General features: G+C 41.4%; 1 protein-coding gene across 3 annotated transcripts in view; it reads right to left on the bottom strand.

Moving 5' to 3' along the window:
- The window catches only part of PAXIP1 (PAX interacting protein 1), a 28,107-nt gene extending 16,252 nt beyond the window's left edge, over positions 1-11,855 (bottom strand). For all 3 annotated transcript variants that reach the window (XR_014943183.1, XM_085538960.1, XM_085538961.1), the window contains exons 1-5: positions 11,660-11,855; positions 8,580-8,714; positions 7,098-7,141; positions 2,307-2,370; positions 1,371-1,484 (exon numbers count right to left, since the gene is read on the bottom strand). Coding sequence is in view for 2 of the 3 variants with exons in the window: in XM_085538960.1 (XP_085395086.1) it covers positions 1,371-1,484; positions 2,307-2,370; positions 7,098-7,141; positions 8,580-8,714; positions 11,660-11,746 (444 nt within the window). In the remaining variant the exon portion in view is untranslated. The remainder of the gene's footprint in view (positions 1-1,370; positions 1,485-2,306; positions 2,371-7,097; positions 7,142-8,579; positions 8,715-11,659) is intronic.
- Positions 11,856-19,322: the final 7,467 nt, after the last annotated feature.

Below are 19,322 nucleotides of genomic sequence, written 5' to 3'. Positions count from 1 at the left end.
GGCTCTGGGCAGCCTGGGCTGGTGGTTGGCAACCCTGCACATAACAGGGGTTGAAACTGTATGATCATTGTGGTCCTTTTCAACCCTGGGCACTCTGCGATACTAAGAAAATATGGCTCTTCTAAAAGCTTTAAGTGAATTAGAGGAAAAAAAAAACAAGCATTACCCACACTGTATAAGCAATTTTCCCTTCTCCCAGCATCGCCCCGTGATTTATTCTAAAGCACTTTCCTACATATTGCATGTTAAGGTTTTAAAGTCATCTCAATAGCTACATGTTGTTCCTCCTCAGTTAGTTTATATTAACTTTGAAATACTAAAAGGGTTGTTGGTGGACCAATAAAACATTAAATTTGTATAAAATTTAACTTGACAAAGCTTTATATATTAATGTAAGGAGATATTATATAGATCTTTAGAGTTGCTCACAAATAACTAGACCACATAGCCTCTCTCACTGATCTGAGTTTAAAAAGTGATGATGAAAATGTTCTCACGTTATTAAAGGATAAAATATAATGCAGAAAATTACAGTAAAAGCTTCTTTCATTCACTACATTAACCAGAAAAATCTACACACCCATTTTTGTTAAGCGAGCCTCAATTTCTTCTAAGTATTTTTCATCTCTGAACAAGTGCACTACGTCAATTACAAGTGTTACTTCTTCAGAAAGATGATTATCTGAACACTTCAGGGGAACTATTAGAACCAAAGCCATCAAGGTACAGAAGGCTATTCTGATGGGCTCAGTGCTGCTTTGAGTTACCTAATCTTTCTGATTCAGTTTCTCCAGCTGCATAAAGACAACATTTCATGTCCTACATGGGAGTGATTTAAAGCATAACTACTTTGTCAATCAGAAATGCAGCACACAGCTTAGTCCTCTTTAAAAGGAAAGTGTTGAAGTCTCTTAGAGTTGTATTTAATAGAAAATAAGAAATCTTTTCCTCCTTCCATACTGTTCTCCTTTCAGGGCATAACATCTAAGGGTATTTTCCTTAATTTTTCTAACTTGTATCCATTTTTTATTCCCCTCCACTGTTTCTAGCTACAGATATACAAATCATCATCACTAATGATTATATGTCAAATTAGATTAGGACAAACAAAATAAAGAATAATACGATTTATTCAACCAGAGACACAAATGACAGTATGAAATTGGACATATTTTGAATTAATGAGGCTTAAAACCATGCAGAAAATAAAGACCAACAGATTAACTGCAGTGCATAACCGTTGAATTTAGCTGCTTAAGTGTAACAAACAAGCTGAAGGATCTTAACTTCAGGGAGAAGTGAAATCTGTCATTATTCAGAAGCAAACAAGAGCAACAAGAGGAAGAACTGTACATGCAATAAACTCTTACCCCCTTTGGCTCAGGCACAATCAAGTGAGTACACTTCTTATTCAGGTTCAGCTGGCAATTCCCACCATAAAAAGTAATCAAAGCCCACAGCGTATTTCGGTCTTCAGATGAAACCTAAGGAGGTAAAGAAGCCTTTTAGCTCTGTGCAACCAGCTGCCCTCTTTGTGAGGAATGTCAGTACAGTTCTAGCCAGATTTTTAAATGAGGATGGCAAATGTATCACCTATTACCTTTAAATACAAAAGTAGCAAGAAAATTACAGAGGAAAGGAGGTGATGGAGAAAGACACAATAGGAAAAGTCATTAACAATCATTTTAGCCCATACAGGGGAGGAAGTTCTTTACTTCTTTAACACAGAACACTAGTATATCTCCTTTCACAGTAGGTAAACATCAGAGATCAAGCAAACAGGATTTATTTATTATATTCAGTGAATTTTTTAAGCTTATTAACAAGTAGATCAAACTAACAGCCTACATAAATAAAGGTTCATTTCTTATGCTGATGTCCAGCTCTGTGTGTTTGAGCCATTTACCTGGGTATGAACACAACCTACTGAAGCCACTTCTGCATCAATTTACTCACTGGCATCCTTATTAAGCTTCCAGTGCAAAGCATGTATATCAAGTTGTCTGAATATTTTGCGCTAATGCCTAAGCAGAAAAATAGGAACAAAGATTTTATACTGTACTGTTCGTTTTAGAGTCACCACACTGCTGAATACAAGATATATTAATGACTGAACATTCAGTTTTGAGTGCTCATGCCTTCATTTTCAGTGGAAAACTATTTCCAGGTGAAAAACCTTTTTAAGATCTTAATTCATCTAAAACACACGCACAAAAGAAGTCAAGTTACAACTGGAAAACTGCATCTCCATTGAAAAGTGAAGCATCACACGCACTCTGTACACTGAAACATGGTTCACCTCTTACCTGAGAGAGACAGGCAGTAACTCCAAAAAACGTCTGACACGATTCTGGAGAGAAGCCATTCACGCTGGACAGCAGGTGTCAAGGATGTAAATAAATGAGTTTTCTGAGAGACACTAAAAGGAAATACTCGAGGGGAGTAAACTCTTTGAAAGGGCTGACAATAGCAGGACACGGGGAAATGGTTTTAAGTTGAAAGAGGGAAGATTTAGGTTGGATGTTAGGGGGAAGTTCTTCACTAGGAGAGTGGTTGGGCCCTGGAACAGGCTGCCCAGGGAGGTTGTGGCTGCCCCGTCCTTGGAGGTGTTCAAGACCAGGTTGGACGGGGCCCTGGGCAACCTGATCTAGTAAAGGTGTATGTTTGGTGGCCCTGCCAGGCAGGGGGGTTGGAACTACATGATCCTTGAGGTCCCTTCCAACCCGGGTCATTCTGTGATTCTGTGAAATAAAACAATGTGCATAGTACTCTCATGCTTTGTTTGTAAAAGCATGTGATTTGTGTTCAATTCAAGTTGCAGAAAGTAGCAGAAAGAAGAAAAATAGGAAGAAAGGCATGAACTGGATAGGGACATCTTTAACATTATGACCAATTATGGTAATACTACAAACATTCCCAGAACATCTCCCTCAATTCTATGCTAAGATGCTAAGCACAAGAAGTAAAGCACATAGGAGCTGAGTCTTTATCAGAGCTTTCTTCCATTACCATTGACTGCTCATCTTCCATACTTAGAAGTGAGAATCCAAGGAAAGTTTTGTTAGAGTCAGCAACAGACAAAACAGGATGAATATGGTATGTAATAAATACCATAAAATGGGGTTTTTTTGGCTGAAGGCACCTTTTGGAACCTATCCTGCCCTTTCAAATTCGCAAGTACACAACAGGTGTTGAGCAACAAGCTTATAAACTCATATATTGAGAAAAATAAATCAAACTAAGTACTACAGAGAGGATCTAAAAACAGAAGCAGACAGGTTGGTATAAGCACGCATCAGACTTTCTTCAGCTATTTTTTCCATACCAAGGTACAAAATAGGATGGAAAGTTATCCAGGCAACAGATTGAGGGAAAAAAATATCTAGGCACTACTGTGAACGACAAAGAAAACATCACACTAGGATGTAAAAACAGAAACACAGACTGGAATTAATGTGAAGTTTTCCACCATACTTTCAACACTCAACAAGATCTCTGACAGCAATGCGTGTTTGTTTTCGGATGCATCAAAGAGATGGATAAAAGTAACAGTATGCAAAAACTTCTTACAGAGCAAGTAAGTATGACATATGAGAGGAAACTGAAAGAAGCAGAACTGATGGGCTTAAGAAGTTAAGGCTACATCTTCAAGTCCATAAAATGCCGCCAAATGAAAAGAGAAGTCATTTGTTCTCCCTGGTCAGAACGGCTCAAATAAAATCAACATGGGGTTACGAAGCAGGAGGTAATGAAGTTAAACTCCAGCAGTACACTGCATCACTGCTGTAAGGTGAATGGGGGAGACCACGAATTAAGATTCCACTGGGGGCAGGATTTGTGAAATAGGAGAGATAATGGCTTGACAGAAGCGACATGGAAAAACTAGATGGGCCAGCTGATTTTACGACCTCCCTGCCTCTTCTACACTTTTATATGGTTTTAAAGTACATACATAATTCTTTGGAAAAACAGGGTACAAAAACAAATGTACAGTGCTTTACAGAGCAAGTAAATACCAAGACTTTTGTCATCAAACAAAATGATTTTCCCCATGCTGCCGACAAGAAGCACAGCAATAGTGATAGAGATCTGAGATGGAAAAGAGACAACACACAGAAAACCAACAACAAAGCCTAGGATACATTAAAACTTAAGAGCAGATTTCTTGCCATTATCCAGAGTACTCCAAGAAATACAAGTACAAAGAGCATCCTAAATTTCACAGCATTGCTCAGTACTTCATCTAAGGCAGAGATTCAGTACTGCTTCCCTTTGCTTTGCCATCTGCTCCTGTCACACAGAGCAGCAGCAGTTCAATACGAAACTTCTAAGTGTCCATCAGTTTGACCCCAATTTGCACTCTCTAAAGAACGGGAGTGAAATTACACTGTCTTAAAAGTTTACAGCAGCAGAACAACATTCTAAGCAGGCCTGGATAAAACAAGAGAGTGATTGTGACAGAGCCCACATCTCTTTTCCTCAGCAACAAACATTCAGAAATGCTCTGACTCCCTTTCATCATATAAACAAGACCACAATAAAACAAAACCCTTCATCACTACTGCATTATCAAGAGAAGTAAGAAAGAAATCACCAGCCCTCTTTCTATCGTATCATTACTGTGGCTTCTCACACACAGAACTCTCATCTTCTTCAGCTTTGTCTTCAGGAAGGCTGCTTCCAGTTTCCTTTTTCTGCTCCTTCCCTTTAACTGCAGGATAGTCAGATTTTGTTGCCATTAGTCAGCAGTGAACAGAACACTTTGTTTCCTCAAGTCCCCTCTGGTGGAAACAACTTTCAGAGCAGAATGTTAAAATGTATTCATAAGGAAAGGGGGAAAATTACTGTGTTTATTCTGCATTAATTTTTTTGATACAGTCAATGCCTATCTACCAAAACTGCAATGTAAACATAAAATACTTAAGGCTCTTCCTAGATCCATTTAACAGTCAAAAGACGCTTTTAGGACTTGCTTCTCTAGTAAATTCAGTATATTGAATATTTCAACACAAATATAAATAAATAAAGGGGAAAAAAAGTTGAATCTCAAAGCCTTGACTAAAAACAACTCCAAACCAATCAACTGGGGGCAAAAAAAGTTAAGTTTCCTATTAACTACAACATTTTTTCCTTACTGAGGTACCTAAAGCCCTAATGAAAGGCCGGATGCCATAGCAGTAGAAGTCATAAAGAGACTGAAACAGAACAACGTTAAGACTTAACAACCCATTTTAGTGAGCTCTGAATAGAATCCAAAAACACCAGGTTCTAAGGGCTAGAAAGAATAAACATAAATGTCCAAGTATACGTTTATTGCAGACAGGTGTACAAAGCTTTCTTCCACGCCACTCAAGAATACGATCCTCCTGAGACCTGCAGTTTCATTTGGCCGCTCTTATACAACTACAATAAAGACTTCCTAAGCAATTGCCATTCAGGTCCACATTCCCACACTTTTTGGTACAATTTAGTTATAGACTGCACTACTTCATTTTATCTGTTGATTTCTCTTCTGGGTTGGTAATAAAATCAGCACGTAAAAGCATCCTTTTGAAAACATACGGTTTCAGATAGAAAACCTATTGTCTAATAGTGCAGCTTCTCTATGAGAGAGAACACCAGCGCTATAATGCCTGATTACGCAATCTTTAAAGTATAACTAATTCCAACTTATTTCATACTTTCTTTCTTCCAACCAGCCCTACATACTACATCGGTGTGACATAAACTTCCTTCCTGATAACAATAGGCTGAAAAACAAAATATTTCTGGTACAAAAATACCAAAACAAAACCCAACATATCAGCCTAGATCACATAACAGCAAGTGATTTATAGTTTGAATATAAAAGTATTTGGGGTTTTGCCATGTCATGTTTGGTGCATCGTTTACCTTTCGAAATGAAGTCATTAAAGGAAAACTCTCCCTAGGTCAGAAGATAGTCCAGGACTACAGCATATGTTTAATGCTAACTCACGAATTCTATTTGACATGTCCATTATGATGATCAAAACAGCATTAAGTACCTCAATATATCATTTCTTTAATTCTCTTTTCTTTCTACAGCTCACTCCCTGAGTTGAATTCTCCTGATTGAGAATACGCAAACATCTCAGACACACAGATAGATGCAAGGGCATCTGTTTTGAAATACGAGATATAACATTTGAATTCTGTATCACTGAATTCTGTATCACATTAAGACCTGAAATTCCTAATATGAACACCTGGACTCCGGCTTCTACCACCTCTTGTTTTCCATTATCAACACTACCACCTGCTACCCTTCCAAAATGAGATCTCATGCCTGACAGCCTTCCTCCCTAGTCCTGCTGTTCACCGCAATCATCTGCTGGTATCTGCACTGAAATGCGCTGCCCTGCTTCAGCTTTTGCATAAATATAATGCCTGTTATGAATGGGCTGTGAAAAAAAACATATTACAGGATGATATTCATGCATTAACAGCCATTGCCGTCATTCGTAGGATCCAAAGAAAAACTGAGGAAAACAAATAATGAAACAGTAATAAATAATAAAACAGAATACACCATCCACGTGCAAGAATACGTGCTCCACATGAGTTGAGAAAAATAAATCCAGCCCACATAAACCACAGCCGTCTGCAAATGACACAGTCAAGCTACACAATAACAGCAGTGTTATCATTATGAGTTAACAAAGCACTATTTCTAAGAGTATGGATGTACTGCATGTTTATTTCTTACTTAACTTTGGCTCTTGAAAAGGCCATAAAAATAGGCCATTCCACAGACCCAACAACTGGCCCCTTACGGCATTCCAGCATCTCTCCCAGATCCTCAGTTAATGACCAACATCAAGCTAAAACGTTTGAGCTATTTGATAACAAACTTCCTACAATTGCTTATTAAGTGCTTATCCAAAATAGCCAAAGGGAGAGGGAAAGTAAAGCAAGACAAAGCAGCTCTAAACACACTACGATCTTAACAAGAAAAATATATCCTATTATTTCAAAAAAGTAAGACATACATACATGTAACAATCTTCATTCATTCAGTGCAATCTATTTTAAGATGTTTCCTATAATATTCCATCCAATTTTAACTTAAAGGATACGGAAGGAGAGCTCCACAGCGAACAGACAGGATCACCCAGGAAGGCTGAAAGACAAAAACCATGAGATAAAAAAACCAAACTCATACTGTGTGAGTAAAATGCGAGTTAGTGACCAACTTCACAGTGTATCTGGTTTCAATATCCATCTCTCAGCTTTAAAGTCTGAGTGTTTCACAGACCCTTACACAGAAAGGCATTTATATACACATAGTAATACAGGCTGCTAAGCACACAGGTGACAGACCCTAACCATTGGTATGCAGCAACAGAATGGCTCAAAGAGAGAGAAGGAAATAGAGAATAGAGGCTGTGTAGGACAGTGGTCCTGATACAATCTATAGGGGAGAAGAAGGAACGAGTACCATCCTATTGAACATGACTTTTTTACCTCCCCACAGTTTCCTCTGCCCCAGTATACACACACACACAGTAACTTTTTATGCCTTATTCATGCTATTATCTCTCATTTAGCAAAAGGCAGAAGTTTTGTACTTTTTTAATTCCACTGTTTACAAAAAAAGAAATAAAAATTGGGAGTTTTCTCTTAAAATTTTTCCCTTCCTCATTCTCCATCCCTTTTCTACCTTTGCCTCCAAGCCTCATTCCCTTAACACTAAGTCTAATCTTCTCAACTACAGAACATGTTGCTTAGTTGGACCTAGAAGCATCGCAGCATCACTGAAAGGCCTGCTGCAAACGGCAGAAAGTTTAGTCAGTAGTGCTTAAAAAGAACACTGAATTATTTAAGTGAAAGGCAGCCAATAGCAAGAAACACTGCTAGGACAATGATACCCTTCCATCCCATAAGAATGGTTGCAGTCTTCTTGTATCTCAAGACTGAAATGATGTCACAAAACACTTCATGAATGAGATAAATTAAAAACAAGAACTAAGCTCCCATCTAGAACCATAAGGCCTCGTGCTAAGCACCCTTAATTTTGTGAGTCTGTGAATTCATACTTCTCCACTGCCAGGTGAACTCTCATGCTTTAAGTCATCAAAACTAAGTACTGTTGCCTGCAACCATATAGAAAGAATAATCCAAACTTATGCACCTGAAAGTACTGGCAGAGAAATAATAATGGGTTTTCTTTCCTCATTGCTCATGAATTGCAGAACAACAGACTCATATTTTTAAACATGAAGCCTGGAAGCTTTAGCAGGAAAAATGAACCCGAATTGCAAGAGAGTAACAAAGTTACTTAAAGAACGCAGCATCCCACAGATGAATGAGGAATTTCAGAAAGGGACATACACACACAAAAGAAAACTCATCAACAGATCACCAGATACAGAATAACAGTAAGAAAAGAGAAAACAGAACTGTAAAAGTCTACAATTCAGGGGGGAAAACAAAGATCATGAAATGAGAATAAAAGAAATGCAAAGGTGTGTTTCATTCAGACACCATCTAAACACTGGTATTTTCTGTCACCATAACCCAGCAGCTGTGTCAAACAATATAGTGGAGGAGTCACCCACCTTTACCACAGGGAGATCAAAAACTTCACGAGATTCTCCAACCTCTGGATGGTCTCCGTCTTCTGAAATAATATGTGAGGCCAGGGCATTGTAAGAGACTTCCTTTGCTTTCCCAGCTTTCAGAAGTTGAATAACCTAAACCCAAAAGAGAAGGGGGAAGAAGTGAAAAATTATTATTACCTTTCAATGGAAAAGAACAGTAAGAAAAGAACTGCAGCACATCAAGGGAATGAGTTCAACCTTCTCTCTTGGTTGCCCTGTATAAATGGATAGCACTCTGGTGTTGTTTTTTTTTGGCATTTAAATCCTGATTTCCCAAGGTTTGCAACTCTGCTGCATTTTGATGATTCAAGTTGAAGTTTTACTTCCAGAATATTTCAGGCTGGGGCAAAAATTCTGAATGTTTCAATGTTTTTCCAAGATGTACAGTCCTCAATAACGGTTTTTTTCTCAGGCAGACTAAGAAACTCTCTCTCCTCAGCATTTCATTTTCCATACGTTAGCTTCAGAAGCCTTTGGATACACTTAGCGCAAAGAAAAGCAACCTAACTCAGCGTGTAGCTTTGAAAGCTACAGAAAAGAAGGTGGAAAAAAGGAAACACAAAAAACATTTGGATATGGGAAGGCCCTACAAGCAAAGGAAGTCGCAACCACTGTCTTGAGAAGTAGAGGTTCTAATGAAGAGCTGCTGTACTGAGAATTGATGGAGGACTAAAAGTGATTTTGATAAAACAAGGGAAAAACATAAAATAAAAAGGAGAAGGACACATGCCCTCTAAGTTAATCCTTTAAAGAGGTGATGCAGAATCATAGAATCATAGAATCACCAAGGTTGGAAAAGACCTAAAAGATCATCCAGTCCAACCGTTCACCAATTACCAATAGCTCCCACTAAACCATGTGCCTCAACACAACATCCAGTCTTTCCTTTAACACCCCCAGGGTTGGTGACTCCACCACCTCCCTGGGCAGTCCATTCCAGTGCCTGACCACCTTTCTGAGAAGTGATGCTTCCTAATGTCCAGCTTGAATCTCCCCAGCCATAGCTTGAAACCATTCCCTCTGGTCCTACCACTAATGATATGAGAGAAGAGGCCAACCCCCAGCTCACAACAACCTCCCTTAAGGAAGCTATAGAGAGCAATAAGGTCTCCCCTGAGCCTCTTCTTCTCCAGGCTGAACATTCCCAGCTCCTTCAGCCTCTCCTCATAAGTCCTGTGCTCCAGACCCCTCACCAGCTTTGTTACCCTCCTCTGAACACGTTCCAGGGCCTCAATGTCTTTCTTGCAGTGAGGGGCCCAAAACTGGACGCAGTACTCGAGGTGCGGCCTCACCAGAGCTGAGTACAGGGGAACAATCACCTCTCTGCTCCTGCTGGCAAGAAATTCTTCATTCCACTGCCTAACTTCCAACTGCTTATTTACAGGAAGGCTAAAGAAAGGAGAAACTATAATCAAAGCCAAACATCCAAACCTGACAGCACGAAGAAAAAAGTTACAACTCATAAAGTAAGAAGCTCTACAGTTTAGGTTTAACATTTAGGAATGCAATAAAAGCATCTAAAATACAAATAATAATAGCTGACATCCAGACATCACCTCCCCCAAGGTGAGAACAGCCAAGTGCACATCCCAATGGAATGCATTCAAATTGAGTGCCAGCAGCCTAATTCTCCCTCATTTGCCAGAGAACAGTCAGGCACGATTCCAGACTTTTGTTTCCCTTCTACTTTACGCTGCATATGTTTTAACAGGTAGTGGGTACGCAGCTACCACCTGACTATACGATGTTTCCATTCTAAGTCTTGGGTTTGTTTTGATTAGCATGAGTGAGCAACCCATAGGCTTGTTTCAGTATTTATTAAAGTAATTGGCTTGCAGTGAAAACACTTGGAAATAAGCTAATCTAAGTGTGCTCATGCCCAAAGGATGAAGAAATAAACTGCTTTTCAAATTCAACCGAGCATCCATTGGTACATAAAGCATCTACGTGAAGCTTTATGAAGTTTTAGAAGAAGAGTATCTGAAACTCAGGAAATCCAAGCACAAATAGATGAGCACTTTGTATACTTGATCCAGAGCCTTGTAAGAATGACACTGAGGAATATGATTTAGCCGGGAAGTATTGGGAATGGTTGGACTAGATGATCTTCTAGGTCTTTTCCAACCTTGATAATTCTGTGATTCTGCTGCGAAGGATAAAACTTTATGTGAAAATAAAACTTGCCCAAGTGGTTGCTGGTTTATTCCTTCTTTGGCTGATCAACACAAATGTCAACACAGACCTAACGGTGTGATTTTGGGGGTGTTATTCATACAGTAACAGGCATCTTGCTGTGTTCTGCACTCATGCTGTTGTGACTATAGGATTTGAAACAGCGCACTTGTTATCCCCAGACTGTTAACAAATAGTTTAAAGGATTTGGGGGCTAATGTTCCCTCTGGGGGTTCTGACTTCAAGGCTGCAGTTCACACGTAACCTACAGAGCCCATCACACAGGTCAGCGCTGCTCCCTATGCCCACAAGGTTCAGCGCACAGCCTACAGCAACCTGTACGGAACAAAGACTCAACTCCAGCACCTGGCAAAGGAACCAAGACTTTCATTTCAACGCGAACCGCGCCAGGAGCCCAATACACACACACACATACACACACATAGGCATGGGGTTGGGCCAGGCGTCCTCATTCCCAGGCCCCGCTGCCCTCAGCCTCTCCTGAACACAGAGGTCGATCACCGGGCCCGCTCCCCACAACCAGGGTCACCCTCCAGCCCTATTTCTCACAGGAAATCCCTTCTCCAGCCCCTCCTCCGCTCTCAGGCTGCACGGGGCCTGCGCGCCGCAACCACCGGCTCCCATGGCGGGCGGGCGGTGAAGCAGCGCTGGTTACCACGAGCAGCCCCTGTGAGGACACGGCCCCGCTCCCCCCCTTCCCACCCCTCCGCCTTTCTACGCTGTCGGGGCAGCGTTTGCTCCCCATGATCCCACCCTGCCCCCCCCAACCATCACCACACAGCGGGGAGGTGTGGGGACGAGCGCGGCGGGAAGGAGCCCAAGTGGCGGCGGCAGTAGGCGGATACCTTGGGCTCGATGTCTCCCACCGTGAAGAACTTGACGTCTTTAAACATCTCCTCCGGGACTTTCAGCTCTTCTTCGTCCGCCGACATGGTGCCGGCTCCTTTTTACCGGTGTTTCCTTATTTACCGGCCTCGCTTCCCCCCCCCCGCCGCCCTCCCAGCAGAACCGCGGGGCCCGGGTTGTCCCGTCCCCTCCCCCGCCGTGCCGCCGAACCGCGCGAGCAAGGCGCGCGCTGCGGGACGCACCATCCCACTGCGGGACGCGGGGGTGATACGAGAGGTGTAGGTAGAGCCGTCGGTACCAAGCGGCTCCCCACACCAAGCTACCACCTCCACTGTAGCCTAAAAACTCCTTCTGCTGCTCAGCGGCCGCTAACTCCGCTCCTCGCCTTGTCTCCGATCGGAATTAAGGAGAAGCAGCCGAGCTCGGCTCCCCCCACACACGCGGAATGCAATGGTTCCTCCCGAAACGACAGAGGCGGGCAGCGGGGATACCCGGAGCCGCCCATTAGCGAGCAGGCGCGGCGAAGGGGGAAGGGACGGGAGCGGGGCGCTCAACGGCACCGCCCCTTCCACAGCGCGGAGCCCGCCCGGACACCTCAGCCCCGCCCCGGTAGGCGGGCAGCTCCCGCTCACCTCAGGGGCTGATGTGGAGAGATTAGATGTGAGATGAGAGGAGGTTCGGCTGTTGCCCAGTTCTCGCTTTGCTAGAATCACACAGAATCACACATAGAATGACCCGGGTTGGAAGGGACCTCAAGGATCAAGTAGTTCCAACGCCCCTGCCTGGCAGGGCCACCAAACATACACATTTACTAGATCAGGTTGCCCAAGAGACCTCATAGATCCCCATAGATCCCATCGATCCCCATAGAGACCCAATAGAGACCCCATAGATCCCCATAGACCCCATAGATCTCCATAGAGACCCCATCGATCAGGTTGCCCAGGGCCCCGTCCAACCTGGCCTTGACCACCACCAAGGACGGAGCATCCACAACCTCCCTGGGCAGCCTGTTCCAGGCCCTAACCACTCTCCTAGTGAAGAACTTCACCCTAACATCCAACCTAAATCTTCCCTCTTTTAACTTAAAACCATTTCCCCGTGTCCTGCTATTGTCAGCCCTTTCCAAGGGTTTACTCCCCTCCTGGTAAAAGTTCCCTTCAGGTATTGAAAGGCTGCAATGAGGTCAATGAAGTTTCCCATTCAAGAAGATCTTACCCTTTGCTTGTGGGTTTTATTCTATTAGCTCCCTGACTACAATTTCATATCTCCGTGCAAACTAAGGTGCAAAATCATTACGCTTCTATACAATACGCTTCTTTTGTAGTACAGAAAAAAAAAAATGTAGAAATAACTATCTGGTCTTACATCTCAGTCTGTCTCCTCCATGCAATAATTCCTATTCTCATCTCCCTTTTTATCTTCCTTAGTAACGGACTCCTGTTATTCTCATTTTCTTATGCCCCAAGTATTTCTTTGAAGAACACCTTCCTGCTTTCTGCCTTTAAATAAAGATACCATCCAGGCCCCCCAAATCCGGCCCTTGCCGTCTTTGTCATGTAATTTTCACTCTTTCTAACTCCATTTTTGATCCATTTTGACTTCTTCCCACTAAATTAGAATTACTTTGACCAAATAATCCCTTCACCTAGAGAGAAATATCTTTTCTTGTTCTTTTTGATCTATCATCTATCATTAAAACCATTGCTTCTTGAATTTTCTTTCCATTTGGATTTCAGTGCCTCCCTAATCATCTGCATCTTCTTTCCTTGCGTAAATATCGCTGGTTTTAGCTTTTTGTTTCATGTTTTTCTCTGAATTATTTTTTCTTCATGATGTCATTCATTACTTGGCTTCATTTTCCTTCTCAGTGTGATTGCTAAATTGCCCCTTTTCACACGACTGCTTTCTTTATATCTAATTTTATATGCCACTGCATCTTTCCCATTCTGCACAATGCAAACCAAAGTGATTCCTCCTCTTGATTTCTCTCCGCAGCCTATTTTCTTTGTTACTATAATGAGTTCCCCTGGTGTTCCTATCCTTTGGATTCACCATATCCACATTATTTTTAGCTCTTCATATGATCAGATTGCAAACATTTCCAATCAGGCACTGCACCAATACCAGCAAAGAAGCATAAGGCAAACAAACAGTATTCTGAATGTTTTTTAAGAATAAAATCCTTTCCTAAAGCTTCAGCTCCAACTGTGCTATTGAAGCATCAGGTTGTGTCACTTTAGATCTTCTGTTTGATTAGTTGAACAAACTATGTAAAAGAAAGACATTCAGGTCTTTCCTTTTCTTCCTGAATGAGTTAAAAGGAACTTTTCCTCTGAGGCATAGATAGGTATGGACATTGGATGCCTGCATCCTCTGTATGTTCTATTTTAGATACCTGAAAGTTTTAGGGGCTGATAAGAAGTAGTTCAAGAAATCTCAGCATTGGACTCCTGGTCTCATAGAACATAGAATATTATAATATTATCAGCAGTTATGTGAATCTAAGTAGAAGCATCCACAGCTTCTCTGGGCAGCTGTACCAGGGCCTCCCCACCCTCTATGTAAAGAATTTCTTCCTAACATCTAACCTGTATCTCCCCTCTTTATGCTTAAACCCCTTGTCCTATCACTATATTCCCAAGTAAAGAGTCTTTCTCCAACTTTCTTTCAGGCCTCCTTTAAGTACTGGAAGGCTGTAATGCCTTAGAGATTATTAGAAAATATTAGTGATTATTAGAAATTAGATTATTAGAATATTAGATTATTAGATTATAATTCCATTGGAGTAACCACTCATGGGGACCAATAATGCCATGATAAGAGCTGTAGACTGATGATTCTTTTGCAACAAGTGTTGTTTGCACATAGGGAAAGCCTACCAATAGAACAAGGTTTGTGCTGACAATTAGTCTTTGCTTTCATAAGCGCCTTATTTGTGTGCACAAACAATGATAGGAGAAAATTTATATGCACCTACAGTATCATATTTAAGCGTAATTACTTGTGAAAAAGCTACATTATGAATTTTTTCCCTCGCAGTTAATTACATTTGGAGCTCAGATTAAATTCTATATTTGTTTTACTCCAGTGAGCAAAAGTTTTTCCCAGCCCTGTGTTAATAATACATGCTCACTTGGTACCAGTTGGTTTATACCTTTACTATAGCACTGCATGAATGGGTAGGGGAGGAGAGTGCTCTAGTTAACACATGCAACATAAGGGCATTTGTTCAATCAGAAGTGAGACGGTATTAAAAGAGAGACATGCCTTTCTATTGCCTGGCAAGGAAACTATCTGGCATATTAGTCCATGGGGAAAGGTGAATGAGATGTAGCATGTCACATTGCAAAGATAAAGGGGAAAAAAAAATAGCCCTAAGCTGCAGCTGAGTGTGCCTTTATCAAAGCATTGCACTGCTGGCAGGGTGGGATGCAGTGTAATTGCACCGGTTACACTTGTCTAAAGTCGCTGTTCTCAGATCAAAACGATCTGTGGGAATTTTCATCTCCCCCTCCCACCGTAACACAGCATCACACAACACAGGGCGTGCTTGAGGCCTGCAATATCACTTCAGTTGAATTGAACTGCTTCAGAATTTCCCCAGGCCCAGTCACTTATTTCATAGAATCACAGTATCACCAAGTTTGGAAAAGACCTAAAAAATCATCCAGTCCAACCATTCACCTATTACCAATAGCTCCCACTAAACCATGCCCCTCAACACAACATCCAGGCTTTCCTTGAACAACCCCAGGGTCGGTGACTCCACCACCTCCCTGGGCAGTGCATTCCAGTGCCTGACCACCCTAAGAAGTAATACTTCCTATTTATGCCTCTGCTCTTCTTCTGACACAGTCAGTGGGCATGGCGGGGATGGGTTGATGGGTTGGTCTAGATGATCTTAGAGGCCTTTTACAGCCTTAATGATTCTATGACTGTGTGATATTTTCTGTGGAAGGAACCTGATTTTCATTACTTATTTTCAAAAGAAATGAACATTTCTGAAGAATATGTTCTGATGGCCTTCTGCTGGCATTTAAAGATGGAATAAAACCATGCATTCATATAGCCCTGAGGTTGGAAGAAGAGACGGCAGATCTTCTCATCAGCTCTTCTTATTAATTAAATTTAATTAAATTTTATCCTTAATTTTTATCCAAAATAGCCTTTGTGTGAACTGAGTATCCTGAAGTAGTTAAAGTGGAACTTCCCAAAAGAGAATCACGAGAATCTTGATACAAAGACATTGAGATGAAGAATCCATTGCTGTTCTTAGCTGATCCTGACATATTCTCATCAGTGTTGGTCAGTTTAAGTCTATAACACTGCAGCAGACACGGGTTTAATGTTTAAAGAAGCCACCGCAAACTTCTCGGGGTTTATTTAGAGCTTTCTGAGTTCCCTGTATAAATTAGAGAAGCCTCAGGGACCCAAAACTTGCCAAGTCTGAATTCTCAGTCTTGCAAATGGCAGAAACTGTGACATGAGGCAGAAGGCACCAAAGCTGTAATGATCTTCCTCGGGGTGTCAATTACATTTGCTGTTTGCCTTACGGTACATGTAGGTGATTACAGTGTGAAGGCCAGGATACGTTTGTTTAATGTATCCTTGAACTCTATTACATTTTCCACTCATCTTGCTAAAGCCTTATCTTCAATTACACTCCTTTCCATACGCCCCAAGCTCTTCTTTGTTACAAGACCGACCTGACCCTGTTGTATCCAAAATGTCAGTAAATTAAATCAAATTTTTATACTTTTCAACTCCAACACTTATCTCATGATGCACATAACAAACAGTTAATGAGATCTGCATTTTATTAGACACACTACTGGCGCTTACTGATGTTTAACTATTAGACTGAACCATTTTGCTGCTCACAGATTATTTTTCTCTGTGGATGGAAAGCTGTCAGTTGATTTCACTTATCCTGAATGTGTAGTATAGTCTTTTCCTTAGCACTGCTTATGATCCTATTGAGGAATTTGGATAGATTTCTGTTCTTTTTCACCTAAATGGGAAGGGATTTTTCCATAGTTCCATTTCTCTGCAGTGTAATCTTTTTGCCTCCTGTTCTTTGTGACAATTTTCCCGATCTTTGTCTCAGAGTCAAGAAGTATATCCTTAAATCCTGCTTATTTTTGTGCGAATAAAGCTCTCATATGAAATTAAACACCATCTTCAATGAGTGCGTGTTGTGAGATATGGCCATATAAAGAGGGACAATGGACATGTTACAATGGCTAACACTTGTCCTGGTTTTGGATAGGACAGACTAGTTTTGGCTAGGAGTAGTAGCTGGTGTGGTGCTGTGTTTTAGATTTAGGATGAGACCAATTTAGATCGCACACCCATATTTCAGTTCTTGCTGAGCTCCATCACAAGGTACACCCTCCCCAGAAGAGCTCTCCCTTGTTTTGGGTGTGGAGTCATGCTCACAAACAACCCAGTTGGGAAATATCAGTGGGTTACATTCCCCTCATTGGTTTTGTGTGCATTTTTCTGTTCTGCTTCAGTGCAAAGAAAGGAATATAGGAAAGTGAATGTAACTCGCTTTACGCTAAGCTGACAAGAGTAGAAGTATACATGTAATTACTTGCTGCATCTCAATTTGCACAGGGTGATTTCTCCTAATAGGCCAACTTAATTGCCTATGGGATGTGCCTCAGAGACTGTTTGGTCTTGCATTGGTACAGCACAAACTCAACTGCGTCTCTCCTGATTCTGAAAGGGTGAAGGATAGGAGTTTTGAGATTTTCTATGTGGTACAGAGGATTTAGATAGCTGGGATTTATACATTTTAGCTTTATTAACTCATTTTAAAATAATAATTCTTCCTGAAATCAATGGAGGAGGTACTGCCAGATCCATGGGTCACTTAAGGCAATTACTTCTTCACCTATCTCACCAATGCTCACAGAAAACAGCTGCCAGAAATTTGGAGAATGAATGCTAGGCACCTTCATAGCTAACTCTATCCATGCAAGCCAAAGCTTTGCACTAACCCTCGCCTGTCCAGCTGATATTTATCAATCATTGTTTGCAAGAAGCATCTTAATTAATTCTTTGTGGTTCTTCACAACCCATGATGATCTTTTGTACCACTTTGTATTAATTTGATGCTGTAATGCAGTGTTTAATGGGGCATGCCTCTCACTGGGCAGCAGGGATACTCTAAGGCAAGGACACTGGGATTTATGGATCCTTAGAATCTCAGCTATCATAAAAGCAGGAAAGCTGCAAGAAAGCCTTATGGAGATGGAGAACGTGACCCATGGCAGAGACCATTTGTCTCTGTGACTCTTCCCTACTGTGTACCAAGCCATGACTCCACTACAGACTGCCACCAAGACTGGCTGTGCTGCAGAAGGGACAGTGGCAAAAGGACAGAGCTATGGTGGCTGGAGGTCAGCCCAGGCAGGAGGGATGGGGAGTACACGTGTGTGTGGGCAGCTCTGCAAGGCTGAGGCAGAGCTGGAAGCCAAGGCTGAACGATGGGAGCTGTCACATGTGAGTGTTGGGTAGAGGGCTTTAAAACATCAACATCTTAATTGTTTTCATTTTTTTTTTCCTATCCAATTAGTGGTTGTGATTACAAAATGTCATTTATAACCTACATGCCAAGTCAGTTGCTAGTAGTGATGTTTAAAAGCTGACCATGTTAACTATTCTCGTGCTCAATATGGTGTTAAATAAAGGAGAAGCATAAGAGTACGGTGAAGCGAAGAGAGAAGTTTGTGGGGGAGGAAGGACACTGGCTCTGAGGAGGTATCAGGGCAGATGAGGAGTCCCTTTATAAGTAAGTAAAGTCTTTACACAGTAAGACTTATTTGTTTTCGAATAAGGCTCATCTTCTTAAATAATCTGTGAACCATCTTTTGTGAAGATGGATAACACCTTCATTAACGAAGACACCCATGAAACGTGATTGTACAAGACTCTGAAAGCACTTAGTGACATCAGAATGGAAGATTTGGACTCAACTTGCTTTGAAATTCTATAGGGAAGTCACATCTTTGGCTCCTTTAGTAGCTGAGATCAGACCCACTGTTGAAACCTGCTGACTCAGACCAGCAGACATCCACAAAAATACCAGCTATTTTGTAATAAAACACATTGCCAGACAATTAAGAAGGATCTGACAGCATTTTGCTGTCAAAGCAGTCAATACTGGCTGTCAAAAGTAACCGTGTTGCCGTTAAAAATCCTTGCAAAGGAAAAAATATATACAAACACATCTATACAATTGCTTCCATCATGTGAGTTCAGAGAACTTTACAGCTGTAACAGTAAGACACTGCTGAAGTAGAAGGAACCACTTGGGGTCCTCTAAAAACAGTGGTCTTCTCGAATAGCTGGAAAGGTTTGTTGCCATTTGCCTGTGATAGTTGTAGTGAAAAATCAGGAGGAGGAAAGCATTCCACAATGGGAAGGAAGCAGCACGTGAATATGAACCTGAGACACCCATCAGCAATACCCAGGCTGAGAAATGTGAACCACCAATGCTTTCCATGCCATGTAAGTGAGAGGGATGTGGCTGCGGCTGCTCAGAGGAGAAGGGGAGAGGGCAAAAATCAATGGCAAATAAATAAATCAGGCTATCAGGGTGGAAAAAGAGAAAAGAATCACCCACTGAATATATTATTTGATGGCTGACAT

This window comes from Coturnix japonica, chromosome 2 (assembly GCF_054131305.1).
Source record: "Coturnix japonica strain WE chromosome 2, WE-NBRP24, whole genome shotgun sequence".
NCBI lineage: Eukaryota > Metazoa > Chordata > Aves > Galliformes > Phasianidae > Coturnix > Coturnix japonica.
Note: the sequence above shows the minus strand (reverse complement) of the source record. Positions and strands in the feature narration are given on the sequence as shown.